Source organism: Chionomys nivalis, chromosome 12 (genome assembly GCF_950005125.1).
Source record: "Chionomys nivalis chromosome 12, mChiNiv1.1, whole genome shotgun sequence".
Taxonomy (NCBI): Eukaryota; Metazoa; Chordata; class Mammalia; order Rodentia; family Cricetidae; genus Chionomys; species Chionomys nivalis.
Window position 1 is genome coordinate 61,003,829 of NC_080097.1, and position 25,656 is coordinate 61,029,484.

Genomic DNA, 25,656 nt, shown 5'->3' on the forward strand with positions numbered 1-25,656 from the left:
GGCATTCCTCTCCTTAGAAATAAGGATACTAGGCAAATCCCTGGAAGCAATAGGCAATGGAGAACCCTTAGCTATTAAATAAATAAAAATCCTTAAGTTTTTATTGTCCTCTGAAATGCAGAGACCGAGTTGAGAGTACCGGTCACTTAGGACTGCCAGACTTCCTATTTTTCTGCACCTTTCCCACTTCATTTCCTCTAGAATACAGAAACCTCCCATGTCACCATGTAAGAGGTTATGGCTGCCCCATTGGACTTGGCATTTTGGAGGTCATTTGTAAGACTGTTGCTCTCTGGCTTGGCTCCAGCTCTTGACTGTTGGTAGCCAAATCACTGAATGTAGAGCCTGGATTTGCAAACCCTGGACTGTGTTACCCGTGGGCAGCGCCTCTAGGAGAACTCCCTCACTTCTCTACTGTTCTGGAGCCAGTGGCTGTGCTTCTGGGGTGAATATGGGTCCCCGAGGCCTTGTGCAGAGTCTCCAGACTCAGAGCTAACAGAAGAGGTAAGCGTGACCCTGGCTAGGATAGGATCTTGGAGAACCACTTACTCTGTGGCCAGTCTTGCTGGTGTAATGCAAGTTCTCAAAGGAAAAGAGAAAGAAAAGAAAAGAGACCAAGATGAGGAAGGGATCTTGGGGATCACCTAGTCTGCAGTCAACCTTTCTGGTTTAATGCAAGTTTTCAAGGAAAAAGAAAAGAGACCAAGATGACAGATCAATCATCTCTCAATAGACAGAGAGCTGATAGAGTACATTTAATGGCTTCTTTCGTGTCTTTTCATTGTTTCTAACCCTCCTTTCTACACCATGACAACAACTTGTTTTCCTCTGAGAGTGAGAGAGGCTCATCTGAGCAAAGTTCTGTGGCTCTAGTTCCCGACCAGAGAGAGGACCAGAACCAGAACCCGACCTACGGCTTTTCAAGGTAGTTGTAGAAAATCTATTCTTATTAATCTTCAGGATAGGGTTTTCCATTGCGCATCAAGTATTTTCTTATGAAAGACCAATTGGCCTTCAAATTCTATTGTAATTCACTGCAGCAACTAATGAATTAGACTTAGACCCCAATGTCCTGAGAAACTTCAGTCATTGAAACTGAGCTATAGTAACTCCAAGGCCGTGGTTCTCACCCTTCCTGATGCTGAGACCCTTTAATACAGGTCCTCATGTTGTTATGAACCCCAACCATAAAAATATTTCATTGCTGCTTCATGACTGTAATTTTGCTACCGTTATAAATCGTAATGTAAATATCTGATATGCAGGGTATCTGACGTGTGACTCCTGTGAAAGGGTCACACACTCCCCTCCGAGGGGTCATGACCCATAGGTTGGGGACCACTGCTCTAAGGGTACGAGCACAACGTGGTTCTCTGATGAGCGGGTGCCCATTCCCGTAGATGGGCTGCACTGGTTCAGTACTCGCTTAGGCATCAGTTGGGCTCTTTGCTACTCATCCCTTCCAGTCCACCTCGTCTGTTGGCATGGGTTGGTGGATGAGGGTAGCATGAGGAATAGAATCTCTTGAAGGTTTTGGAGATCTAAGTGTTGCATTTTTCAGTCTGTTTAACTCCTTTTATCTTACAGGTTTGGGGCTACTAGGTTCTTAATCTGCCATCTCTTATCCCTAGATTTTTTTTTTTTTGGCAGAACATCTCATTTTCCCTAAGAGAAAGGAATCATTTTGGTTTTGCCAAAATGCTAAATGGCCATCACAAGCAAAAATAGTTATAGGAAGGCTCAAATAAGCTAATGACCACCAGGTCATGCGTCAGCTGGGCAGGAAAGGGCAAAGTGATTGAGGGTGAGGCCTCTTGGTTCTGGTCAAGAGTTCATAACAAGAACATTGTTCAAGAGTTCCTATAGCTACGTCAAACATCATTCACATCAAAACATTATACTACTTAAATACTGGAGTCTACACTATAGCAGCCATCGTAACCAGCTTCATGAGCTGATGCTGTCACTGGGGGTAAAGACAGCAAATGTGCCTGGGCCTCTTTCTTAAGCCCTTGAGAACCCAGTTTCCATTCACAGAGCCAGGGAAATGGGTGCTGGGACCAGAAATAGTGCTGGTTCGCATTTGTTGAACCCCCTGTGACCTACACAGGCTGCTAGAAAGATACATAGAGAAAGCGGACTCTCTTTCCGTGCTATTTTTTCACAAGATCATAAAATTTCGAGAGCCACAAGATATTCATGATGCTGCACTTCCCTTGGTTTCTTGCCAGATTTGGTCTTGTTATTTGGAGCATTGTTAGCATCATAGTGTGTCCAAGTCAAAAGGTTCCTTGGAGCTCTTTCATGTAACCAGAGGAAATCAGAGTTCAGTGATGTCCCAGAGTTGCCAAAGAGAAGGAACGAAACTTGTTTCTCAGTTGTCATTGAACAAATTTCTCGTCACACCTCACGACAGCCAGGGCCTGGGCCAGGTTGAGGTGAAAGCACAGAAGTTGAACCATTTTTCTGAGGACAACGAGGCCTTGCCAGAAGGGACATGAGCTCAAGAAAGCTAACTGAAACACAAACACACCCTACTTTAATCAGACATTTAGTCCCTGATCCTAAAATCATCTCTTGGGTAATTAGCCCTGCTGGTTGAAGTTTTACGTCATTTGAGACAGCTGATCTGGTGACTTAGGAACATAGGCAACAAAGATATTGTAAAAAAAAAAAAAAAAAAAAAACAGTGATCACAGAGGAAGAAGAATGAGTTACATGATTTGACCTCTGGATAACAGGCTCCTCTGAGAAAGATCAGTGCTTTGCCTCAGCCAGTAAGCCTAATCCAAAACCAATTTACTCCTTTTACAGCAACCCTTGCTTCAGATGCCTAGCTATGTGCTATCCGCTGGGTGGGATTTCCTGTCCCCCTGGTCTTATTTCTTTTCTTCTAAGGGCTATCCTCCAAGACAAACAGAGGGGGAACTTCTGGGTCATGTAGAAGTTCAAGCTTTTCTCTTGTGACATTTTAACAAAATTTGTCCTCTAAAGGAGAGATAAGGAATATAAACTGGCAAGGAGTTTTTATTATAAATTGTTACTATTACTACTATTTATTCAATAGTGACAAAATATAGAACGTTGGTCCTAGAGCAGTGGTTTTTAGACAGGGTTTCTCTGTGTAGCTTTGGAGCCTGATCTGGTACTTGCTCTGTAACCCAGAGTGACCTCAAACTCACAGAGATCCACCTGTCTCTGCCCCCTGAGTGCTAGGATTAAAGGCGTGCGCCACCACTGCACAGCCTAGAGCGGTGGTTCTTAAGCTCTGGGCAATAGGAAGGCGTGGCAAAGTCCACTGAGCTATGGACTTCACTCAGCCTGACCTTTTAGAAATTCTGCTGCAGTTCAGTGAGAGCACCGTGTCTTTGCCAAGTGTGTGCAGCAGCTATACGTTCCAGTGCCTGAGAAAATCAGAGTCCCCTGTCCATGGGAGGCACATGCCCATGAATGCCACACTTTAGAAACCTTGAATGCCATACACATACTTAGAAGTGACTGATAAGTTAGCTCTGTTATTTGTACAACATTCCTCCATTAGACTGCCTACATGTCACTCAAAAATCCAAGGAGAGACTGTACGTTTTCAAGTCAGTTTAGAACCCACAGAAGACAGAAGTACTCTGAGAATCACTAAAATAAAGGGTGGTTTTTAGCTGTGGTGCACGAGATGTCAGAAGACCGTTAGTGGTTATGATCTTTATGATGTGTAGGGAGCTCTATTTTCTTCCTTATAAAGTGAAGAAATGACTTTCCTATTGGCAGGTTGTAAGATAATGGGAGAATAAGTGCAGAGCATCTGTAAGCTACACAGCACCAATGTAATTCCTAGAATTTTATTAGGTCTAGACTGAGGGAGGAGGAATTTCACCTGAAGCAGAAGAGATGTAATTTCATTAAGGACAGAGCTCAGATTCAGGGGGAATGCTGGGAGCAGTTGTAGAAGGAGAAGGAGTCTCATTTTTGGTATTCTTTGATGTGAGGACGGTGCTCAATCCCAGCGTTACAAATGAAGACTGGAATCCAGGTTTCTCTGTTCCTTGATCCAAGTCAGTTATGATCTCCATTCCACGCTCTAGCCTTCCCTCTCAAAGAGTGTAAGTCCTTACAGTAGCTTGTAAGCGACCCTTCCCCACTTCCACTGCCGGCTTATATTCCCTATCTGTGTCTCTGTCTCCTTCTCACCCACCCACCCACCCATCCACCCACCCACCCACTCACCCACCCACATAGCTTATGTATGCAAGTTGTGTGTGTGTGTGCTTATGTATGCAAGTTGTGTGTGTGATTCAAATTAGAATTGGGCTAACCCGTATGATCTCAAGGTAATCCCCCTCCCAGCAAAAGACAAAATGGTAACTAATCCCAGAAGGTCACCGTGAGCCTGAATACCTGAGCTGATGCAAGGTAGGCACTCAAAAGCCATGTTTGATGTAAGGATGGTGTCCGATAGCAGACAGCCCTGGAAGGCATCGTACAGCTACTTTCATTCAGGGAGAGGTCTCTGAGGACTATGGTCTCCCCGGGTTTATTCTCCGTGTAAACTCTATCCACTGGCCTAGAATACCTGGTGGGACCTGCTGCTGTAGGATAGGAACGGCCAGTCTGGGGCTTCCTGGAAACCTTGCAACTTGAAAAGAGGCTTTCAAAGAAAGGATCAAAAGAAAGTTGGCTTCAGAGAAGACAAAGACCCTGTTTGCAGCTGTCCCTCATTAATCCAGCACTGGGTGGCTGAAAGGAAGGCACCATTCAAAACTATTCTGGATCCTACCCCTAGATGCGCCTCATCTTTTCTAGCTCACAGAATAATGGGGTGTACCCGGCTGGGTGTCTGGCAAACTTCAATGAATCACATCTCTCTTTTTTTGGAGGGGGATGAGGGTCATTCATATCCGCCTGTCACAGTTTGCCGAATCATTTTTCCTTAAGTTCACTCACGTTTGAAGTTAGAATATAATTAAAAGGAAACTTTGAGCCTTATGGATTTGAGAAGTGATTTCCGCTATTCTACACCTGGGGGACACTGGCCCAGTGGATCAGAAAAAGTTAACTCATTAAAGAGGCCGGGGACTGAAAAAACATGGGACAAAACCGGTCTCGCTGAACATAATGGACAATGAGGACTACTGAGAACTGAAGAACAATGGCAATGGGTTCTTGATCCTATTGCATGTAATGGCTTTGTGGGAGCCCAGGTAGTTTGGATGCTCACCTTAATAGACCTGGATGGAGGTGGGTGGTCCTTGGACCTCCCACAGGGCAGAGAAACCTGCTTGCTCTTTGGGCTGAGGAGGAAGGAAGACTTGATTGGGGGAGGGGGAGGGAATGGGAGGTGGTGGCGGGGAAGAGGCAGAAATCTTTAATAATTAAATTAATTAATTAATAAAAAAAATCAGCAAGAAAAAAAAAGAGTTCTGTGAACAAGGGGGGATTAGGGAAAACGGCCACCACCTTACTGGGTGGGGGCATGCTGCTGTTTGAGTGAGAAGTTTCAAAGTCAAAGAAATTGAAAGGCAATAAATAGCCTGAGTTGCTCGACTTTGCGAACTTTTCCTATGACAAAAACATGAGCTTCTTTCTGTTCAGCCTCAGGTCTGTCTCTTCTGGCTCCGAGCCTCTACAGCAGGTGGCCTTGAGGGGTCTGAAGATGCCCCCCAGGCTTGGGTTTCCTGTCCTGTCTCCAGATCCTTCGCTTCTTTCACCGCCCACACAGAACCCTCCTGTTCCTACAGTTCTCCGAGTGAGTGGAGCCTGCCCCACCTCAGTCCCCATCTGGCCTCCCCAGAGCCCCTTCTTGACCTTGGAAAACAAACTGAGCTTCAGAATAGCAGGGCAGAGAGCACTTGTTTCTTTCCTAGAAGCCAGGCTGATGGCCTGTGGCTACTGGTGCTCATCACTAACCTAAGATTTGCTTATCACTATACTTTAATGGAGTTTGCTGACCAGTAGACCCTTGGCTTATCCACTACCTGACTGCAATAATTGGCAGCTTCTACCAAGTAGAAATCACTGTCTTTTTTAATAACAAGAAATTGTTGAATTTAGATGTCAACTTAAATGATACTAAAAGACACCTTTTGTGTAGAGCGCACTCTTTCAACACTTTTAGCGCAGCTGCTTTAGAACAGCTAGGAACACCCGTTCTGAAGGCGCGTAGGGAGTTCCCACAGACTTTTAAGTGTCTCTTGGCTGCAAGTCCCACAAACTCACTTAATTCCCATTCTTGGATATGGTCTCACTGGGAATCACACTGCTTCCTCCTTATTTCTCTCTAGTAGTGGCTTCCATCTGCAGTTTGAACAAGCAGACCTGAGTGTCTGCACACCTTCCTTCCGCAGAGGACCGTGCTCACATATTTGTAGTGCATGGCCACTTATTCTGGCTTCAGGCTCTGCGTCCAGGACTCTGATTCATCCTATGCTCTCCCAGGAGCAGGCGTTTGACCTATGGAAGGTCAGCATTATTTAAATCTGGAGCCACTGCTACAGGGCCACCTGGGCTCACCCAACCCTGCTAAAGCCGTCCCACTTTGGTTTCTACAGTTTGACTTGATTCCATGGAGAAGGCACAATTCTCTCAGGTTCTTCTGAGCACACAGGTAATTTTAAATCCCCCAATTCTACTTTTTTATAGGTACCCCAGCTCCTATGGAGAAGCTAACCATAGCTCACCTCTTCTACACATCTTCCTGGACAGCACTGGCGCGCCGGGTTTATCCATATGATCCCTTTCACATTTCCTTGCACTTCCACCCAGGTGGAAGATCCCTTAGCCCCAAATCCAGACAAATAAACAACTTACTTGGTTCCACAATCACTTGGGTTCCTTGTCCAAAGACGAGCTTGTCTGTCGCACAGCCACTGAGGCCATTCCAAAAACCTCCATGGCTCTTCTCCAACTTCTTTCTTTTGACTTCATGGCTGGAGGACTTTCACGCTTCTGTACTTTAAACATGGCTCATCCAGATGTCTCATCATGACTTCACAGATGTGTGTGAGGACAGGTTTGCCTATAGGAGCTTGTTGCTTGAGAACCAAGTGGGAACAACATATTCCACAGCGAACGTTTCTGGCACAGAACACACGACATTCTCTTAGCCGAGCTTTCTGCTGCTTAAAACCGTTCCGTTTCTTAGACCCACAAATAAACTGCTTGTCTCAAATATCCAGCACTACCAGGTCTTGGATCCAGGACTGCTCCAGAGTGGAGACTTCTACACTTGTCGTGTGGCTTTAAGGTCAGAGAACACATCGCACAGCAAAGGAGAGGGAGAAGTGGCATGAAGTGCCAGTTAGTTCCTCCACATATAACTTCGGAGTTCCTAAGTGCGGATAGCGAACTGGCCTACCAACGAATCAACCTCCCTCAAGCCCACCTTCCTAAACTGCAAAAAAAAAAAAAAGAAAGAAAGAAAAAGAACTTGGGCAAATTTCTCCAGGGACCTGACTTCCCAAATTCCCCAGGGAAGGGCTCATTGGCTCATTTAGCTCTTTGAGTGTTGCAGAACCAACAGGAAAGCAAGACAAGGGTACGCGTTTAACAAAGCCCTTTCGTGTTCCTCATTTTCCATGTAAGGAAATGATGAGATAACATTTTTACCCAGCGAACAGGCAGAGGCCAGCATTAGGGTCATCTCGTGTCCCGTCAACTTCTTGACATTTTCCCAGTGTTCCAAACAAGGAGGACAGGCTGCACCATCGGGTTTATCCTCCGTGGCACCTGACAGGCAGGGCACTTCCCAGGGAGATGATTCTGCACCCTTGCAGTTTTTGTACAGGTCCCCAGTGGGGTTTGTAACACTGTGCTCGTATCCCCCCAATCACGGTGTTTCAGAGCTTTACAAAAACCTTCCCTGGCTCTGCATCATGTGTGTCTGAGAACCCCCAGCCAGATGTCTTCTGTAAGCCAAACCACAGCGAGATCAAAGGATTCGGCAGTTAGTTCAGGCCAGACTTGCCTGGGCACTACTGTCCAATGCTCACTGCCATGTTGACTGGAGACCCTGGGGGTCAGAGTGGACTGTTAGAACTTGTCAAGTTCACTCCTATCCGTACTTTTTGTCCAGTCTTCTCTGAGAGGGTTTCCCAGGGAGGAGTGTGTTAGCTGTCTGAAAGTCTCCCGTGTGTTCTACGTGCTGTGGGTTAGGCAGAGAATGTTTGTGGCCAATATAATTTTTCCTCCCTCCCGCTAAGCCTCAGAACCACCTTTGCCGGCCTACTTTTCACTTGAATAGAGTTATACGGTCCGCAAAAAGGCTTTCAAGTAAATTAAAAATTTTATCCTCTCCATTGACCTCCCAGTTGCTTAATTTGGAGCCAGTAGCCCATATGGCGCTTTGTGTGAGTCAGAAATGACAACCTTCTGGGCTCGCAGAGGCGGCACCATAGGTTCCAGCTTGGGAAAGAGAACTCTCTTTTGTGGGCCTTATAAAAGGTATTCAGTTCTCCAGCTGGTGCTGTCCAGTACTAGGGCCTCATACAGTCTAGTTAGGTCTCTGGCCCAGTGCCCTCGGTCAGGGCACAACCAGAGCAAGCAGAGACAGTAACTCTGCCTAAATAAAATAGATACATCTTAGTTATACAGATATTTGACTTCTGCTTTGGGCTGAGTCAAGCCCTTTGAGTCTTTCCTAGAAGCCTCCAATGCTAATCTTGTTTGTTTTTGATCATTGTGAGGATGGCTGTTGAGACATGGCAACAAAGAGGTTCTTTTTTTTCAGTTTTTTTTATTAATTTTATTGAGCTATACATTTTTCTCTGCTCCCCACCCTTCTTCTCCCCTCCCCTTCAACCCTCTCCCATGGCTACTTTGCTCCCAATTTACTCAGGAGATCTTGTCTTTTTCTACTTCCCATGTACATTAGATCCATGTATGTCTCTCTTAGGGTCCTCTTTGTTGTCTAGGTTCTCTGGGATTATGATTTATAGGCTGGCTTTCTTTGCTTTATGCCTAAAACTACTTATGAGTGAGTAGATATGATATTTGTCTTTTTGGGTCTGGGTTAACTCACTCACTATGATGTTTTCTAGATCCATCCATTTGCCCACAAATTTCAAGATAACATTATTTTTTTCTCCTGTATAGTACTCTATTGTGTAAATGTATCACATTTTCCTTATCCAGTCTTCAGTAGAGGGGCATTTAGGTTGTTTCCAGGTTCTGGTTATGACAAACAATGCTGCTATGAACATAGTTGAGCACATGTCCTTGTGGCTAGCTTTTTTGAGGTCTTTGATCCATTTGGACTTGAGTTTTGTGCATGGTGACAGATATAGATCTATTATCATTCTTTTACCTGTTGATATCCAGTTATGTCAGCACCATTTGTTAAATACATTTTCTTTTTTCCATTTGATATTTTTTGCTTCTTTGTCAAAAATCAGGTTTTCCTAGGTGTGTGGATTAATATCTGAGTCTTTGATTCAGTTCCATTGGTCCTCCTGTCTGTTTTTATGCCAATACCAGGCTGTTTTCAGTACTGTACCTCTATAGTAGAATTTGAAGTCAGGGATTGTGATGCCTCCAGAAGTTCCTTTATTGTACAGGATTATTTTGGCTATCTTGGGTTTATTGCTTTTCCATATGAAGTTGAGTACAGTTCTTTCGAGGTCTGTGAAGAATTTTTCTGGGATTTTGCTGGGCATTGTATTGAATCTGTAGGTTGCTTTTGGTAAGATTACCGTTTTTACTATGTTAATTCTACCTACCCAAGAGCATAGGAGATCTTTTCACTTTTTGGTGTTTTCTTCAATTTCTTTCTTCAAAGATTTAAAATTCTTGTCATACTTGTCTTCCACTTGTTTGGTTAGAGTTACTCTGAGATATTTTATGTTATTTGTGGCTATTGTGAAGGGTGATGTTTCTCTGATTTATTTCTCAGCCCATTTATTATCTGTGTAAAGGAGGGCTTCTGATTTTTTTTGAGTTAATCTTGTATCCTGCCACATTACTGAAAATGTTTATGAGTTGTAGAAGTTCCTTGGTAGAATGTTTGGGGTCTCTTACGTAAACTATCATATCATCAGCAAATAGTGAGAGTTTGACTTTTTATTTTCTGATATGTATTCCCTTGATCTCCTTTTGTTGTCTTATTGCTCTAGCTAGGACCTAAGAACTATATTGAATAGATATGGAGAGAGTGAACAACCTTGTCTTGTTCCTAATTTCAGTGGAATCACTGGGAGTTTCTCTCCATTTAGTTTGATGTTGGCTTGATGTATATTGCCTTTACTATGCTTAGGTGTGTTCCTTGTATCCCTGCTCTCTCCAAGACCTTTATCATAAAGAGATTTTGTATTTTGTCGAAAGCTTTTTCAGCATCTAATGAGATGATCATGTAATTTCTATTTTTTCAGTTTGTTTATATGGTGGATTATGTTGACAGATTTTTGTATGTTGAACCATCCCTGCATCTCTGGGATAAAGCTGACTTGATCATGGTGAATGTTTTTGATGTGTTCTTGTATTTGATTTACTAGTATTTTATTAAGTATTTTTGCATCAATGTTCATGAGTGAGATTGGTCTGTTATTCTCTTTCTTAGTAATGTATTTCTGTGGTTTGGGTATCAAGGTAATTGTAGCCTCATAAAGAGTTTGGCAATGTTCCTTCTGTTTTTATTGTGTGGAGTAATTTGAGGAGTATTGATATTAGTTCTTCTTTGAAAATCTTGTAGAATTCTGAGCTGAAACCATCTGATCCTGGGCTCTTTTTGGTTGGGAGACTTTTGACGACTGTTTTTATTTCTTTAGCATTATAGGTCTATTTAATTAGCTTATCTGGTCTTGATTTGATTTTGGTAAGTGATATTTATCCAGAAAGTTGTCCATTTCTTTTAAGTTTTCCAATTTTGTGGAGTACAGGTTTTCAAAATATGACCTAATAATTCTCTGTATTTCCTCTGTGTCTGTTGTTATGTCCCAATTTTCATTTCTGATTTTGTTAATTTGGATATTCTCTCTCTGCCTTCTGGTTAGTTTAGATAAAGGTTTGTCTATTTTGTTGATTTTCTCAAAGAACCAACCCTTTGTCTCATTGATTCTTTGTATTTTTTTTTTGTTTCTATTTTGTTGATTTCAGCTCTCAATTTGATTATTTCCTGCCATCTCGTCCTCCTGGGTGAGTTTGTGTATTTTTGTTCTAGAGTTTTCCGGTGTTCTGTTAATTCAGTAGTGTGGGATTTTTCCAGCTTCTTTATGTAGGCATTTAGTGCTATGAACTTTCCTCTTAACACTGCTTTCATTGTGTTCCATAAATTTGAATATGTTGTGTGGTCATTTTCATTGTATTTTAGGAAGTCTTTAATTTCTCCCTTTATTTCTTCCTTGACCCATTCAGATGAGCATTTTTAAATTTCCATGTGTTTGTGGGCTTTCTGGAATTATTGTTTCTGTTGAATTCTAATTTTAATTCATGGTGATCCGATAAGATACATGGGGTCATTACAATTTTTTTTTTGTATCTGTTGAGGTTCACAGACCTAGTATGTGGTCAGTTTTTGAGAAGGTTCCATGAGGTGCTAAGAAGGTATATTCTTTTCTGTTTGGATGGAATATTCTATAGATGTCTGTTAAGACCATTTGAGTCATAACCTCTATTAGTTCCCTTATTTCTTGTTAATTTTTTTTGTCTGACAGACCTGTCTAGTGGTGAGAGTAGAGTGCTGAAGTCTCCCACTATTAGTGTGTGGGGTTTAATACGTGAGTTAAGCTTTAGAAGTGTTTCTTTACATATGAAGGTGCCCTTGTATTCGGGGCATAGATATTTAGTATTGAGATTTCCTCTTGATGGATTTTTCCTGTAACTAATATGAAATGTCCTTCTTTGTCTCTTTTGATTGATTTTAGTCTGAAGTCTATTTTTTCTTTTTTGATTTTTTGAGACAGGATTTCTCCGTAGCTTTTGGTTCCTGTCCTGGAACTAGCTCTTGTAGACCAGGCTGGCCTCGAACTCACAGAGATCCACCTGCCTCTGCCTCCCGAGTGCTGGGATTAAAGGCATGTGCCACCACCGCCCGGCTCTCTGAAGTCTATTTTATTAAATGTTAGGATATCTACACTGGCTTGTCTTAGGTCCATTTGATTGGAATTTTTTTCCAAACCCTTTACTCTGTGGCAATGTCTGTCTTTGAGGTTGAGGTGTGTTTCTTGTATGCAGCAGAAGGATGGATTCTGTTTTCGTATCCAATCTGTTAGCCTGATTCTTTTTTATAGATGAGTTGAGTCCATTTATATTAAGGAATATTAATGATCAGTGATTGCTATCCTCTGTTAATTTAGTTTCCATTGTTGGTGATGTTATTTTGTGTGTTTTTCCCTTCTTTGGGATTTTCTGCTGTGAGATCATCAATTGTCTGTGTTTTTTGTTGATGTACCCAACTTCCTTGGATCGGAGTTTTTCTTCTAGTACTTTCTGTAGGGCTGGGTTTCATGGGTTAAATCTAGTTCTGTCATGGAAATCTTGTTCTGTCCTTCTATGGTGATGGAAGTTTTGCTGGGTATAGTAGTCTGGGCTGGCATCCATGGTCTCTTAATGTCTGCATAATGCTTGCCCAGGACCTTCTGGCTTTCATTGTTTTCATTGAGAAATCAGGTGTAATTCTGATAGGTCTGTCTTTATATGTGACTTGGCCTTTTCCTTGCAGCTCATCATACTCTTTCTTTATTCTGTATGTTTAGTGGTTTGATTATTACGTGGTGAGGGGACTTTTATTTTTGATTCAGTCTATTTGGTGTTATGTAAGCTTCTTGTATCTTAGACATATCTTTCTTTAGGCTGGGAAAGTTTTTCTCCTATGATTTTGTTAAATATACTTTCTGTGCTTTTGAGTTGAACTTCTTCTTCTAGACCTAGTCTTTTTAGTTTTGGTCTTTTCATGGAGTTCAATATTTCCTGGCTATTTTGTGTTAAGCTTTTGTTAGAGTTAATGTTTACTTTGACCAATGAGTCTATTTCCTATATTGTATCTTCAGTGCTTGAGAATCTCTTTCATCTCTTATATTCTGCTGTTTATGCTTGCATTTGTGGTTCCTGAACATTTTCTCATGATTTCTGTTTCTATAATTCCCTCGACTTGTGCTTTTTTTATTGTCTCTATTTCAGTTTTCAAGTTTTGAATAGTTTCTTTCATATGTTTGATTGCTTTTTCTTGGTTTCCCCTAAGGGATTTGTTGATGCTTTCCAGTTTTTTGTTTGTCTTTTTCTCCATTTCTGTGAGGGAATTTCTCATTTCCTCTTTAAGGGTCTCAAACATTCTCCTAAAGTTATTTTTTAGGTCATTTTCTTCTGTTTCATCTATATTTGGTTGTTCAAGTCTTGTTGTTGTGGGTCACAAGTTTACTAGTGTTGTGTTGGTCTTTGTGGTGTCGCACATGTTCTTACCTTGTCTACCCATCTTTTCCTCTGATTGGTATAGTTGGGGCTGTCTGTGACTCTGGTGATCAATCTTCCAGGTGCCAGTAGATCCAAGGCTCAGATGGTTGCTCCTTGTGGTGTAGTCAGGGCCACGGGTCAATCTGTGTTCCTGGAGGTCACTCAGTGCTCCTGGGGTTTGCTCTGTGATACCAGGGGTTGTTCGGGCCTGCTCTCACAAAGATTGCATGCTTGGGGCTCTTTATGCTTAGGTTGCTGCATTGGGCCTGCTCTGGCAGACATCCTGGCTCAGACCTACTTTCTCGCTTGTTCTAGATCCTTACCTTGGACCCACAGAGGGTCCCAGACTTGTGTCCGGACCTTCAGAGCTCCTGGTTCAGGTCTCACAAGAGGTTCTTCTTCTTCTTTTTTTTTTTTTTTTAAATATTTATTTATTTATTTATTTTGTATACAATATTCTGTCTGTGTGTATGTCTGCAGGCCAGAAGAGGGCACCAGACATCATTACAGATGGTTGTGAGCCACCATGTGGTTGCCGGGAATTGAACTCAGGACCTTTGGAAGAACAGGCAATGCTTTTAACCACTGAGCCATCTCTCCAGCCCCCAAGAGGTTCTTCTTAAGTGACTTTGTTGAATGTTGAGTAATGTGCATGAATGAGTGTTGTGTTTATCAAAAAAGAGTAGGAATGAAAAGGAATAATGATATTCACTCCCTGGAGGTCTTAGAGAAGTTCATGACTTAATTTAGATGTTGCTATTTCACTTGTGGTCTTTTAATGGCTCCTGTCCACCTAGATGCAATGACCACACACAGAGGTCCAGGGTACCTCTGTAACTCATATCCTTGACTGTAACTCCTGTTGAGGGTTAGTCTTCCAGAGGTGGTTGGTCACCATGCTGAAGAGCTAATCAAACTGGTTAATATGGCATGCACAGCCTCTTCCTAGTATTGGTGTGAACTTTACCAAGAAGCAGCATGAGTGAGACTATTGCGGGAAAAGAAAAGTTGGTACCCCCAATGAGGATACAGCTGTTAGAGTTCTCAGATCTTCATTCCTTTCCTCCACAGATGTATGCATCCCAGATTTGATACCACATGATTTGCTATAGGTGTGATGTACCGTACTTCCTTGACATTGGTGTTTTGGATGCAAATGACAGTGTTTCAGTTCCAAGCAGGGACTCCTCACTGTGGATTTCTGCCAGTGTTCTTGAGCCTTCTATGATCTAGAAATTTGTTGCTGCTTCTGCCTGGGTCCTTTTATGTCATGAAGAATTGACTTGAATACAGTTCACGTCTTGAAGCCACGTTCAGCTGACCTGCTGCAAAAGCAAGACATTAAACCACTGAAAATTTAGAGATATTTATTACAGAACATAGTCACAACAGAAATAGCTGAGTGCTACAGATTGAGAGTAAAGAACTTCTACCCACAAGCCAAGCTCCTACACTGAACTCAGAGTCTCAGGAAACTAACCATTTGGATACTGCAGAAGAAAAGCAACTGACCCTGCCCTCAGACACCAGCCTTGCAAAAAGAAACAACAGAGTCTGCCATTTCAAACACAGTTTATCTGAGAAATTGGATGGTTATCCAATTTCCCCATTCTGCCCTTAAGGAAACCCTTTGTCCCTTTCCCTACAGTACCCTACCTTGAAGCAAGTAGTCTACATTCTCTAGAACTCTGGTCACTGTGTTTCTGGGTCATGTGTCCACATCGCTGCCACCTCTCTGTCATTAACTAAATGTTTGGGGTCTAGCTATTTAGCATCATCTGAACTCTCATTCTTTATTTCTTTCTACACATTTAATTCTTATATATAAATTCTTACTCATTGACACCAAAGACCAAGAAAGGCTTCCCAGATGGTTACAGCTCACTAGACCCCTTCCCTCACAGGACTTCTAGCCTATCCCCCAGCTCTGGTTTCTCATCTCTCCTTCCTTCAGAATGTCACTCCATCCTTAAAACTAAGGCTGAATGTTGGCAAGTCAGTATGCCACCCAGGACCTCACCCCACCTGGTGTCAGTGTTTCTAGCTCCTCATTGCCATGTGGTAGGAGTAAGAGTTTGTCTTAACTCTGTCGGCAGGAGTGGTAAGTTCACTGTCTTATCCTAACATTATCTCCAGCACCTGAGACGGCCATCTTTGCCACTCCCAGTTCTACGCTTAACACAGGTCATTCTACTGCTCAGCACACAGTAGGTAAGGGCTAACCCACTTTCCAGGGGCACCCTGGGATGTCCCCTGTTTCAGGCCCCAGGGAATTTGATTCCTTGGGAACTTTCTTCTGATGACACTTCCATCTCTGGGGGACATTCCAGAAGAGAAATGAGCACTGGCTCATTATAGACCTACAAACATAGGCAGTCTCCTCAATTCCCAAAGACAGTTCTTTGGATTGTCCTCTAAAAAGTTTCAAATGGCCTTCAAGTCAGACCTTGGGCTGGTTCCAATATGTCCCTTGACAACCCAAACCTCTGGCCTAAATTTGGCTTGCTTTAACTTTTCCTTTGTAGGACTTCAACAAAACTCCTCCAGTGAAGCAGGAAACAGAGGTTCCCTGTCTTCAAGCCTCCTTCAATCCCCACTCCTGTCCTTCCCTTTGTTTCTCCGTCTGTTCTGCACGTCAGGTTTTACTAGGTCCAGCTTCCAAACCCAATTCTCTCAGCTCCTGATTCAGCAGATGAACCCCTCCTGATCAAACTTCATTGGGGCTGCCCCCCATTTGCTTTTCCACACATTCCTCCCTTCTCCCATACGTTTGTTCCCACAGTTTACTCACCGCCACCCTCTATCTCTTTGGATTCCTAAAGCTTGCCCTCTCTGTGTCTCAGGGGCAGCTAGCACTTAGAGTCTTTTGATACAAATAGTCCCTTGGGAGTCTGGGATGTCTCCTTCCTGAAGGACTCTGACACAGGGATCTGAGGAGAAATATTTAGAAGGCATTTGACAGTGTGTCTGGCTAGCCAAAGAGTGGTAGTAGGTTTTTAAGGGAGCATGTTAAATACCCTTAACAACCCACGGCTACAGGTTATTTTGCTCCATGCATGCCTATATTGTTTGCTTGTATTTTAGAGACAGAGTCTCACTAGGTAGCCCAAGCTGGAATTCACTTTGTAGCCCAGGCTAGCCTTGAGCCCATGGTGATCCTGCTTCCTCGGCCTCCATACTGTTGGGACTACAGGTATGAGCCACCATGCCTGGCTTGTGGCAACAGTACTTTTGCTAATACAGCCAAAATATGACAAAAGATAGTTTCTTGAATGTTAGAACCTGGAGTTGGAAAGCATGCTAGTGAACTTATTGTGTTATGCTATATTTAAACGATTATCCTTCTGAGGTTTAGATCCACCCAGGGATGGCTTTGTGACGTCATCCATCTTTCATCAGGGAAACAACCGATTCAGTGAGTAAAGCAACTTCATGTTTACACTGAATTATATAATATGAAAATATAGCCATAATTAAGACCACCACCACCAGTAACTCTTCTGTTTTCATGTGTATGTGGTATACATGTGTGTATGCATGTTTGCATGTGTGTAGGTATATTTGTGCACACTTATGTCAGTGCAAGCAGAGGCACAAGGTTAAGGTCTAAAATCACCCTGAATTTCTCTTCTATCTCTGCCTGAAGCAGGGTTCTCGAGCAAAGTCTGAGCTCACTGACATGGCTAATCTTGCCAGCCAGCTTGCTCAGAGGATCCCTTCCATCTCTGCCTTCCAAAGCAGGAATTACAGGAGGCTGTCATGATGGCCAAACATTCACAGGGGTTCTGAGGATCCAAACTCCCATCCTCACATTGGCACAGCAGCTGCTTTAACTGCTGTGCCATCTCCCAGCCTCCAGTCGCTAGTTTTCCCTAACTGATGTTATGCTGTTATTTTTACTGAATCGAAACACTCTCTCATGGAGTGAGAATCAGGCGACTCCGGCAGCTAACTAACTAAGCTTAGAAGGTGCGGGGAGTTCGTAGTTTGCAAGGCTCCTCTTTAAGACTCTATGAGCTGCAAACATTCACTGGGGAGAGATGAGTCTGCTGGACTTGACTGCAAGTCTTCTAGCAAGCTCTGTGGGTGCAGCTTTTGTGAATTATCGCCAATGCTCATGTGCCTTTTGCTCATCACCTTTTGGGCGATGCGGTTGCCTTTCAGTTGCTGATGTGCTTGTAGCCCCGCTCCCAGGCTGCATTAGCAACTCCAACGCACCCAATGATTCATCAAGCTAGACTTGGAACCATTTCCTTGATCTGTCGTTGGTGCCCTATCTGGGGTCAGTAGATCCGAACAGGAAAAGTCATACGACATGTGACCAGCTCAGCTTATTCATTTGAAAGAAAATGCCTCAAGTTTGAATTGCTATGACTGCCAGTCACTCTTCCAAATAAAACTGTTTCATGAAAGCAGTGCTTCTGTTTACTGTAATGGCTGTGGTTTAAGTCATGCTGCAAAATGCTTTATGCATACATCCAATTTTGTCACACAGAACACCAAGAAGATATATTCAAGGGTTGAGAATTTATTAAAATCAATGTATTTACTTGTATGTAAATATTATGGGCTGAATTATGCCCCAGTAGTCCCCCATATACACATGTTGAATCCCTAATCCTAGCATCTCTCTCTCTCTCTCTCTCTCTCTCTCTCTCTCTCTCTCTCTCTCTCTCTTTCCGGGCAGCTACAATATTGAGGAAAAAACTTCCCATTTTGGGCAACTGTCATCTTATATATACTTTTATATCAATTTATAATCCTCTGGGGCCCTGCATACTGCCTTTTGAGCTCCCTGTCTATCCACTCTGTCAATGGGTATTCTGCAGGTATTCATATATGCTCAGATTTCAAGTTAGAAACATCCATGTCATGCCCCAAAGACAGAGTTCCACAACATTCTCTAACTTCAGAACATGACTGTACTTGGAAATGAGGCTGCCAGGGTGAGACCTAGTTCAATATAACTGATACTCTTGACAATTTGTTTGCAGGTTGTATTTTGGGAGCACAACGTGTCTCGTTTGTTTGCCCTTTATTTAAAGACGGTCTTTCTCTATTGGGGAAGGTTGTCTTTTTCTATCAAAAGCATTGCTTTGGGAGGGATACATATGGAGTTAACAGGAGGGAGGAGAGGGACACTATGTAGCCAGTCAGATCAGCTAAGTCAATACCCTGATTAATGACATGACAGATGTTATAGCTACATTGTCTGCACTCCCAAATGATGTCCTTAGAAGAGGAGACTTTGAAATGTGTGCACATAGAAGAAAGTCTACGTGGAAATGTGGCAAGAAACTGTCCATCTGCAAAGCATGGGGAGAAGCTTCAGAATAAACCAACCCTGCCAGTCCTTGATTTTAGACTTCTAGACTCAAGAACTGTGAGAACACAAGTTTCTATGGCTTAAGAATAAACACTCATGGCAAACTGAGTAGACTAATGCAGGGCCCTAAGTTGTAACTATCCAATGATACATGCATACATTCATACAAACAGGCACATGCAACCCCAGAAAGCTGATAGAGTTAATAAAATGTTTATCTGAAGCCACCCTTTTTCTCATGAACATGTGGCAGGGAAGAACACAGTGGATATTATTAGAAAATTGATGTGACTCCATTGCTTCATGTTAAGGCACACAACATTTGACCTAACATTGTTGTTTCTACAATATCAGTGCAAATGTCAACACGATGAAAGGAAATATTGTTTTGGTATTATGAAAATAGATCTGAGTGTCCTGATTCTCTGAACAGGTCTCGGGGTCCTGAGGACTTGACAGGCTGCACTTTGAGAAGATTGTCCTAATTCTCTGTCAAAGCTGCAACAGCAATGGAAGACTACAGTCTCTCTACCGCTTCATCCCACAACCTGCCTGCTAGTGACTGTGGCTCCCTTAGCATGTGCTTTCGCTAATCGTTGCACAACGATCAGATACCATTTGAGTGACAGCTTCCTAAGTTTGTAGAGATGATGGATTTGACCTTCACTTTTTTTTTTTTTTGTTTTTTTTCTCTGTGTATCTTCGGAGCCTGTCCTGGAACTCACTCTGTAGATCAGGCTGGCCTCGAACTCACGGAGATCTGCCTATCTCTGCCTGCTGAGTGCTGGGATTAAAGGTGTGTGCCACCACTGTCCAGCTTCACCTGCACTTTTGGTTGGAATTTCTAGCATGAAAGGCCGTGAATCTGAATGTCGCCGACTATAATTTCTTCTTTCTGGTAGTACTCTGGAGTCAGATGTTGCACCCTTGGTGACTGTGTTTGGTGACACAGGACTCAGTGATGGATCTGACTGCATTATGTTCAATATGCATAGTATATTTCACTAAATGTAAGTATTCATGTATTTAAGTGACAAGTTTGCTGACATAGGAAGGTTCAACAATGATCTAAGAGTTTGATTGCATATCTTTGATATACATGCTATATTTCTTAAGCAATGATTCAGTATTCTCATTAAAATAAATATCCACTTATTTAGGTGGCTGGTACTTGGAACTGATAATGCAGTTTTACAAAACCATGAAGGGAAGAATGGACCACCATGGCTGTGGGTTAATGAGTCAAATAGTAGCCTAGCAACCAGACAGGACTAAAAATTAACCAGGTCTTCGAATTGAGACTCATCTCTGCCCTCAAAATGTCTAAATTTTATTGTGTTAGTTACTTGTATTTTTGGTATGATGAAAATACCTGACAATAGTGGCTTAAGAAAATAAGATTAGATTTTGGCCTATAGATCCGTGGGATGCAATCTGTCATGCAGGGGAGGTAAATGCCAGCAGGAGCAAGAGACAGGTGGTCACATTCTGTCCATTCAAGAGGCAGAGAGCCATGAATGTCTGTGCTCTCAGCTCACTCTTCCTTTTGTTTTAGTCTGTGACCCTGTCTTATGGAAAGGCACTGTCCACATTTAGAGTGGTTTTCCTATTTCACTTAACCTGATCTAGATAATCCTCTCATAGACATGTCTAGAGATTTGTTTCCATGGTGACTAAATTCTGTCGTGTTGACAATTGTAACCATCATGATTGTCAAGTTCTCATTTGGGAGACTGAGACAGTTTCAGTTCTGACAAAACTTCCTCTTGCCATCTTCGTGACACCTGCTCACCTGTAGGAAATGTGAGCCTGGCAACCAGCAGAGGGGAGCTCCCTGGTGGAATGTGGATGTCTGGAATGCCTTCCTCCCCCACTTAAGTGTAATACATCTCCACTTTTCACTGTTATTATAATCTCAGGTCTTGAAGGGATTTTAAGACACCCCCCAGTTATGCTTGTGTCCTGCAAAAGAATAGTAAGAATCGAAACAGACACATAATTATTAGTGTTTTTATTTATTTGATGTGTTTATAGTTATAGACAGGATGCATTATTATGTGAGGAATAAATCAACTTTTTGTCTCACTGTCATCTGGACATACCATGGCCATTGCGCTCTTGAATTGCTACTACCTGGAGGAGACCTGTCAGTGATTGGGGCTGCTGACTTGCTCTCATGGACGGGGTATTGCTCACGAGTCCACATAGCTCTTTAAGAGTTCATTGACCACTAACTGTCGCTAGGAGGAGGGTCTCATAAAGTTCTATCCCTCCTCAAGGATATGCAAATAGTTATCAACTAATGGGAAAAGATTTTTCTTTAGTGATATAGCTGCCCACAAATTGCTCAGGGACCTGTTTATAACCTCTTCAACATACCTGTAAGTATCACCAACCACGCTCACTGTTTTTGCCAGGCTACACTGATTGGACTGTTGTTGTTACCTTATCTAGGGTGAATAGGAACTTACCCATTTCCACAGGGAAATTTACACAGCATATGTGTGAGCACAGAGTTTTAATTGGTTCTGACTTCTATAGATTCAGGAAGAATTCTTCAAGAAGTATATGAATTTTCAAAACAATACCATGTTTCACTTTTTCATTTGTTTAAATCTGCTGTAGATTTGTTGACCAATTAAAAAAGACATTCTATTAAAAGTTTTTGGAATATTTCAAAAGGAATTAGTAGAGTATTGTTGCAGGGAGCTGCTTGTTCGTCCCAGCCACCCAAAACCGAAATAACCACACAAAACTGTATTAATTAAATCACTGCTTGGCCCATTAGGCCCACGTTGGGCACCAATTTGTAGGAGGAGGGCCCACTTGTTCGGCCCAGCCACCCAGAACCAAAATAATCACACATAAATTGTATTAATTAAAACACTGCTTGGCCCATTAACTCTAGCTTCTCATTGGCTAACTCTTATATTAATTTAACCCATGTCTATTAATTTGTATATTGTCATGTGGCAGTGGCTTACTGGCAAAGACTCTAACGGGCGTCTGTCTCAGGTGGAGGATCCATGGCTTTTCCCTTCACCTCTTCTTCCCAGCATTTTGTTTAGTTTTCCCTACCTAGCTCTGTTCCCCTATAGCTCTGCTATAGACCCAAAGCAGTTCCTTTATTATCCAATGAAAGCAACACACAGACAGAAGGACCTCCCACACCAGAGTGTCATAGGCTTGTCACTTAGCCTTAGAAATTGTTAGCATTCACCATATTTTCTATTTATTTTGTTCAAAAATTTAAAAATAAATCACAAACATGACAGACCATTACTGCACATTTCAACATACATTACCATTAACTTTGTGTGTGGCTTTTTGAGGCAGGGCTTTGTTCTGTAGCACAGGCTGACCTAGGATTTACTCTGTAGTCCACATTGGTTTCAAATTGGCAGCAATCTCGGTAGCTCAAACTCTTTAATATCAGAATTACAGATGGAGCCATTATGATTGGTTTTATTATACATTAACAAAGAAGTGTAATTTTTTTACGGAGTCACAATCTCATTCCAATCTACCAAAGTCAATAGTAATTTCCTCAAATCACTTAATAACATCTCTGTTGTCAAATTTGTTCAGTTTCCCCATTTATTTTTTACATATTAAAAATGGAGATCCATTTAAAGACAGTATAGCCCATTTGGTCAAAGTGGTTACAGTTTTCTCTGTCCCCTTTACACACTTTAAGACGGTCCAGTCGCCCTCTGTTTCCCTTTCAGTGTGCCTCTCCCCTTCTCACATCACTGTTTATGGGAGTGACAGTGCCGCTAGTCTGCAGAGCATCTCACTGTACTCATCTGTTCTCCTTTACTTCAAGGAAATACTCAAGCAGAATGGCTTAGAAAGCAGGGAGATTTATTTACTCAGCCTTGGATCAGGAAGTTCAAAGAGCAGGATGCCGAGCTTATGAGTTCACCATGTCTCATTATAGAGAACAGCATCAAACAGGACAGCAAGTAAGGAGCACACAGTGCCAGACCAGGCTCAAGAGCCCAGAGGACCAACCTTGTTCTTTTGCAAGCTTAGTAATCTTCCAGCATTTGCTTGCTCCTCTTCTAGAGGACCCAGGTTTGGTTGCCAACACCTGTATAAAAGCTCACAACTGTCCACCATTTCAGTTCCAGGGGATCTAACTTCCTTCTGGCCTCTGTGGGCATCACCATGCATGCATATGGTGCACATTTGCACAGTCAGACACAGCACATAAAATAAATAAATAAAATAAAGTAAATCTTTTTTCAAAAACCCAACATTTGACTGGGGCCCGAGAACTACATCAACTCCTTCCAAATGGAGGTCCTTCAGCAGCTGCTGTCCCTCCCACTGGGCTCTGCTTCTTAAAGACTCCACACTGCTTCCCAATACTATGAGCAACACCTAAGTCCTTAGGGGACACAGTCAGACCAAACCCAAACCACAGTTCTCGCTCTGGGTTTGATTAGTTGTTCCGTTGTGAAATTATTTAGCTGGTTCTTCTTGCTTCCTTGATTCTTATTAGAATGGAAGGTTAGATTGGATTTAACTTATTTACTTCCATCAAAAATACTGTGAAGGCTGTCTGCACCGAGTATGGAGTCATGCTAAGATGGACTTGGTGGCAGATAACACGGGCGACATAGTGACAGATAAATCTGCTGCTTTGTTAGGGTATCCATTCCCATTCCAACCAGCAAGAATCCTGAGACGTTCAAATGTTTTAATCCCGTCTTGACATGCCATGTATTTTCTGGTGTGGTTTGTTTGGGTAAGGTAGAATTCATCACATTTATTTCTGTAGCAGTGAATGTCTACAGTCTGCTGTAAGAAAGAAATTATAAACCATTACTCTATTCAAAAGTTAATATCTAGGAGTTTGCACTTTCATCAAATAAGCAATCTATTTCTGTATGAAAAAATGAGAATTTCATTAAAAATGTTATGTTTGTGAATTGCTCATATTCTCTGAAAATGGGCTTCTTTGATTTTATTTTGATTGGGCTGGTGCTTCTATCACTGAAACCATATAACCAGTCATTTTCAACAATACAGAAAGAATCCCCTGACATCGTTCCCCCTTGTGCATGGGTTTTGCGTTCCTGGATTGATAAAAGAGGAATCCGACCCAGTGTTCTCACTGAAGATTGTCACACTGTGATGAAAAGATTAAATTTTGCGTCTCTGGATGGACTCATGCTGGATCCGGAAGAGAGTCGAGAGGAGTCTGAGACTGGCGAGCTCTCAGATCTGTGGTATCAGCTGGTTTGTCTCTGACGTGCGCAGAACTACTGCTCAGCTCCCAGGTAACATCACACCCAAAACTAAGTTCACGTGGGTGGAGAGAAATTGTCTTTCCTACGGAATGAGGGAACTTCTGGTGGGTTAGTGAGAGTGGGATGGCTTGATTCTCAAGTTCCCAGTGATGCTCCACCATGCTGTCTGCGAAGACCAATTAAGGCTTATTTCAAAAGCTCTTCTGGCTGTCTTGATGCAATAAAAATTTCCTTCTACCACATCTTTTTCTCTTTCCCGGTGATTTAGGTTTCCCTAGGCACAGCCTACATTTTTCATCACAGAGGCTGTTGTTTCTGTGCAACCTTCTTGCTCCATTATTACCTCATTTGACAATTTTCTCATCAGAATGAGGTACCCAGGATTTGGGAATTCAGTATCATAGTGTCCCGCCAGGATCCACTTCCAGTCATGACTTTTGAAAATACATCATGGTTAGAAGCTGGGATTCTTGCAAGCATGTCATATTCTAGTCTAGAAATAATTTCACAACTGCTTTTCTGAGCACTTGCTTTGTTATCTACAAGGTTTAAGGTCTTTGCAAGAAGGAATTGTGTAACCAATACAGATTTGGATTCAGCGTTTTGGTTTCTCGTTTACATGGTGTGATCCAGCTGACTGCTACTCAGTCACTGCCATCGATAAGGCTTGGGGAGTGAGGTTAGGAGTTGACTTGGTTACTGAAGACTTTGGTGACACTCATTCCTGTTCTGAAATTATTGCAGTAACAATACAGAGAAAATATCTTAAGACTCAGGACAGTGACGGTGCACATCTTCAATCCCGGCACTAAGGAGGCAGAATCAGGCAGATCTCTGTGAGTTCAAGGCCAGCCTGGTATACAAAGCAAGTTCCAGGAGAACCAGGGCTACAAAGAGAAACGCTGTCTGGAAAACATCAAACAAACAAAAATAAAATCAGGACAAGGAGGCAATAAAGCTCCGACATACTTTCCCACAGCTCTCGTGGACTCTGCAGTGCTGAGGCTGGCAAACCCTAACCCTAACCAAATTACAACTGGGTGTTTCTGAACGTAGGTTTAATATGCTTTAACCTCTGTGACGTCCCCAACACCATGAAACACAGCAGAACAAAAACCCTTTATTCCTTTTCTCCTCTGCCTTAGAATCTTCCACCAAAGCTGTTACTGTGGTTTAGTGTCTGCAAACTCAGGGCGTCAAACCACCACCTCAGTTACCAAAGCCACACAGAGAAACTTTTTCTCGGAAAACCAAAAGCCAAACCAAACCCAAACCAAACCATCACAACTGTAAGTACTGAGAACTTTAAAAAAGAGATGGAAGGTGGAAAAATGAAGAAAGTTACTTGTTGTCAAACTTGGAAAAATAGTTTAACCCACTAGCAGTGAGAACATAAAGTCTTAGCCAACTGCTGCTTTGAGCTGATAATTAAGTGATGCTTTTCCAGAAAAGAAGATGCTGGTGACAACATAAACTGTTTACGTTTTTGGAAGCCAATTATCAAAATTCAAAGAAAGAGCTGCTTATATTTGATTGCTTCGATGATGGCAAAACCAACAGTACAGTGTGTATACTCAGCTTTTGTTCTTTCAGCAATGTAGTAGAGTTGAGTACATCTTAACTGAGAATGATCACAGTCAGTGCGTGTTCTTGGATGCTCACGGCTGCCAGCTAAGTTGCCATTTAGGTTCTGGGAACTGA

General features: G+C 42.3%; 2 gene segments (V, D, J or C); both read right to left on the reverse strand.

The window, feature by feature from the left end:
• LOC130885019 (T-cell receptor alpha chain constant-like) overlaps nucleotides 1-25,656 on the reverse strand; it is a 463,384-nt gene that overhangs the window by 86,421 nt on the left and 351,307 nt on the right.
• The window catches only part of LOC130885018 (T cell receptor delta constant-like), a 179,394-nt gene that overhangs the window by 8,815 nt on the left and 144,923 nt on the right, over nucleotides 1-25,656 (reverse strand). Inside the window, 1 exon segment of the C gene segment in view lies at nucleotides 6,802-6,860. Coding sequence covers nucleotides 6,802-6,860 — 59 coding nt within the window.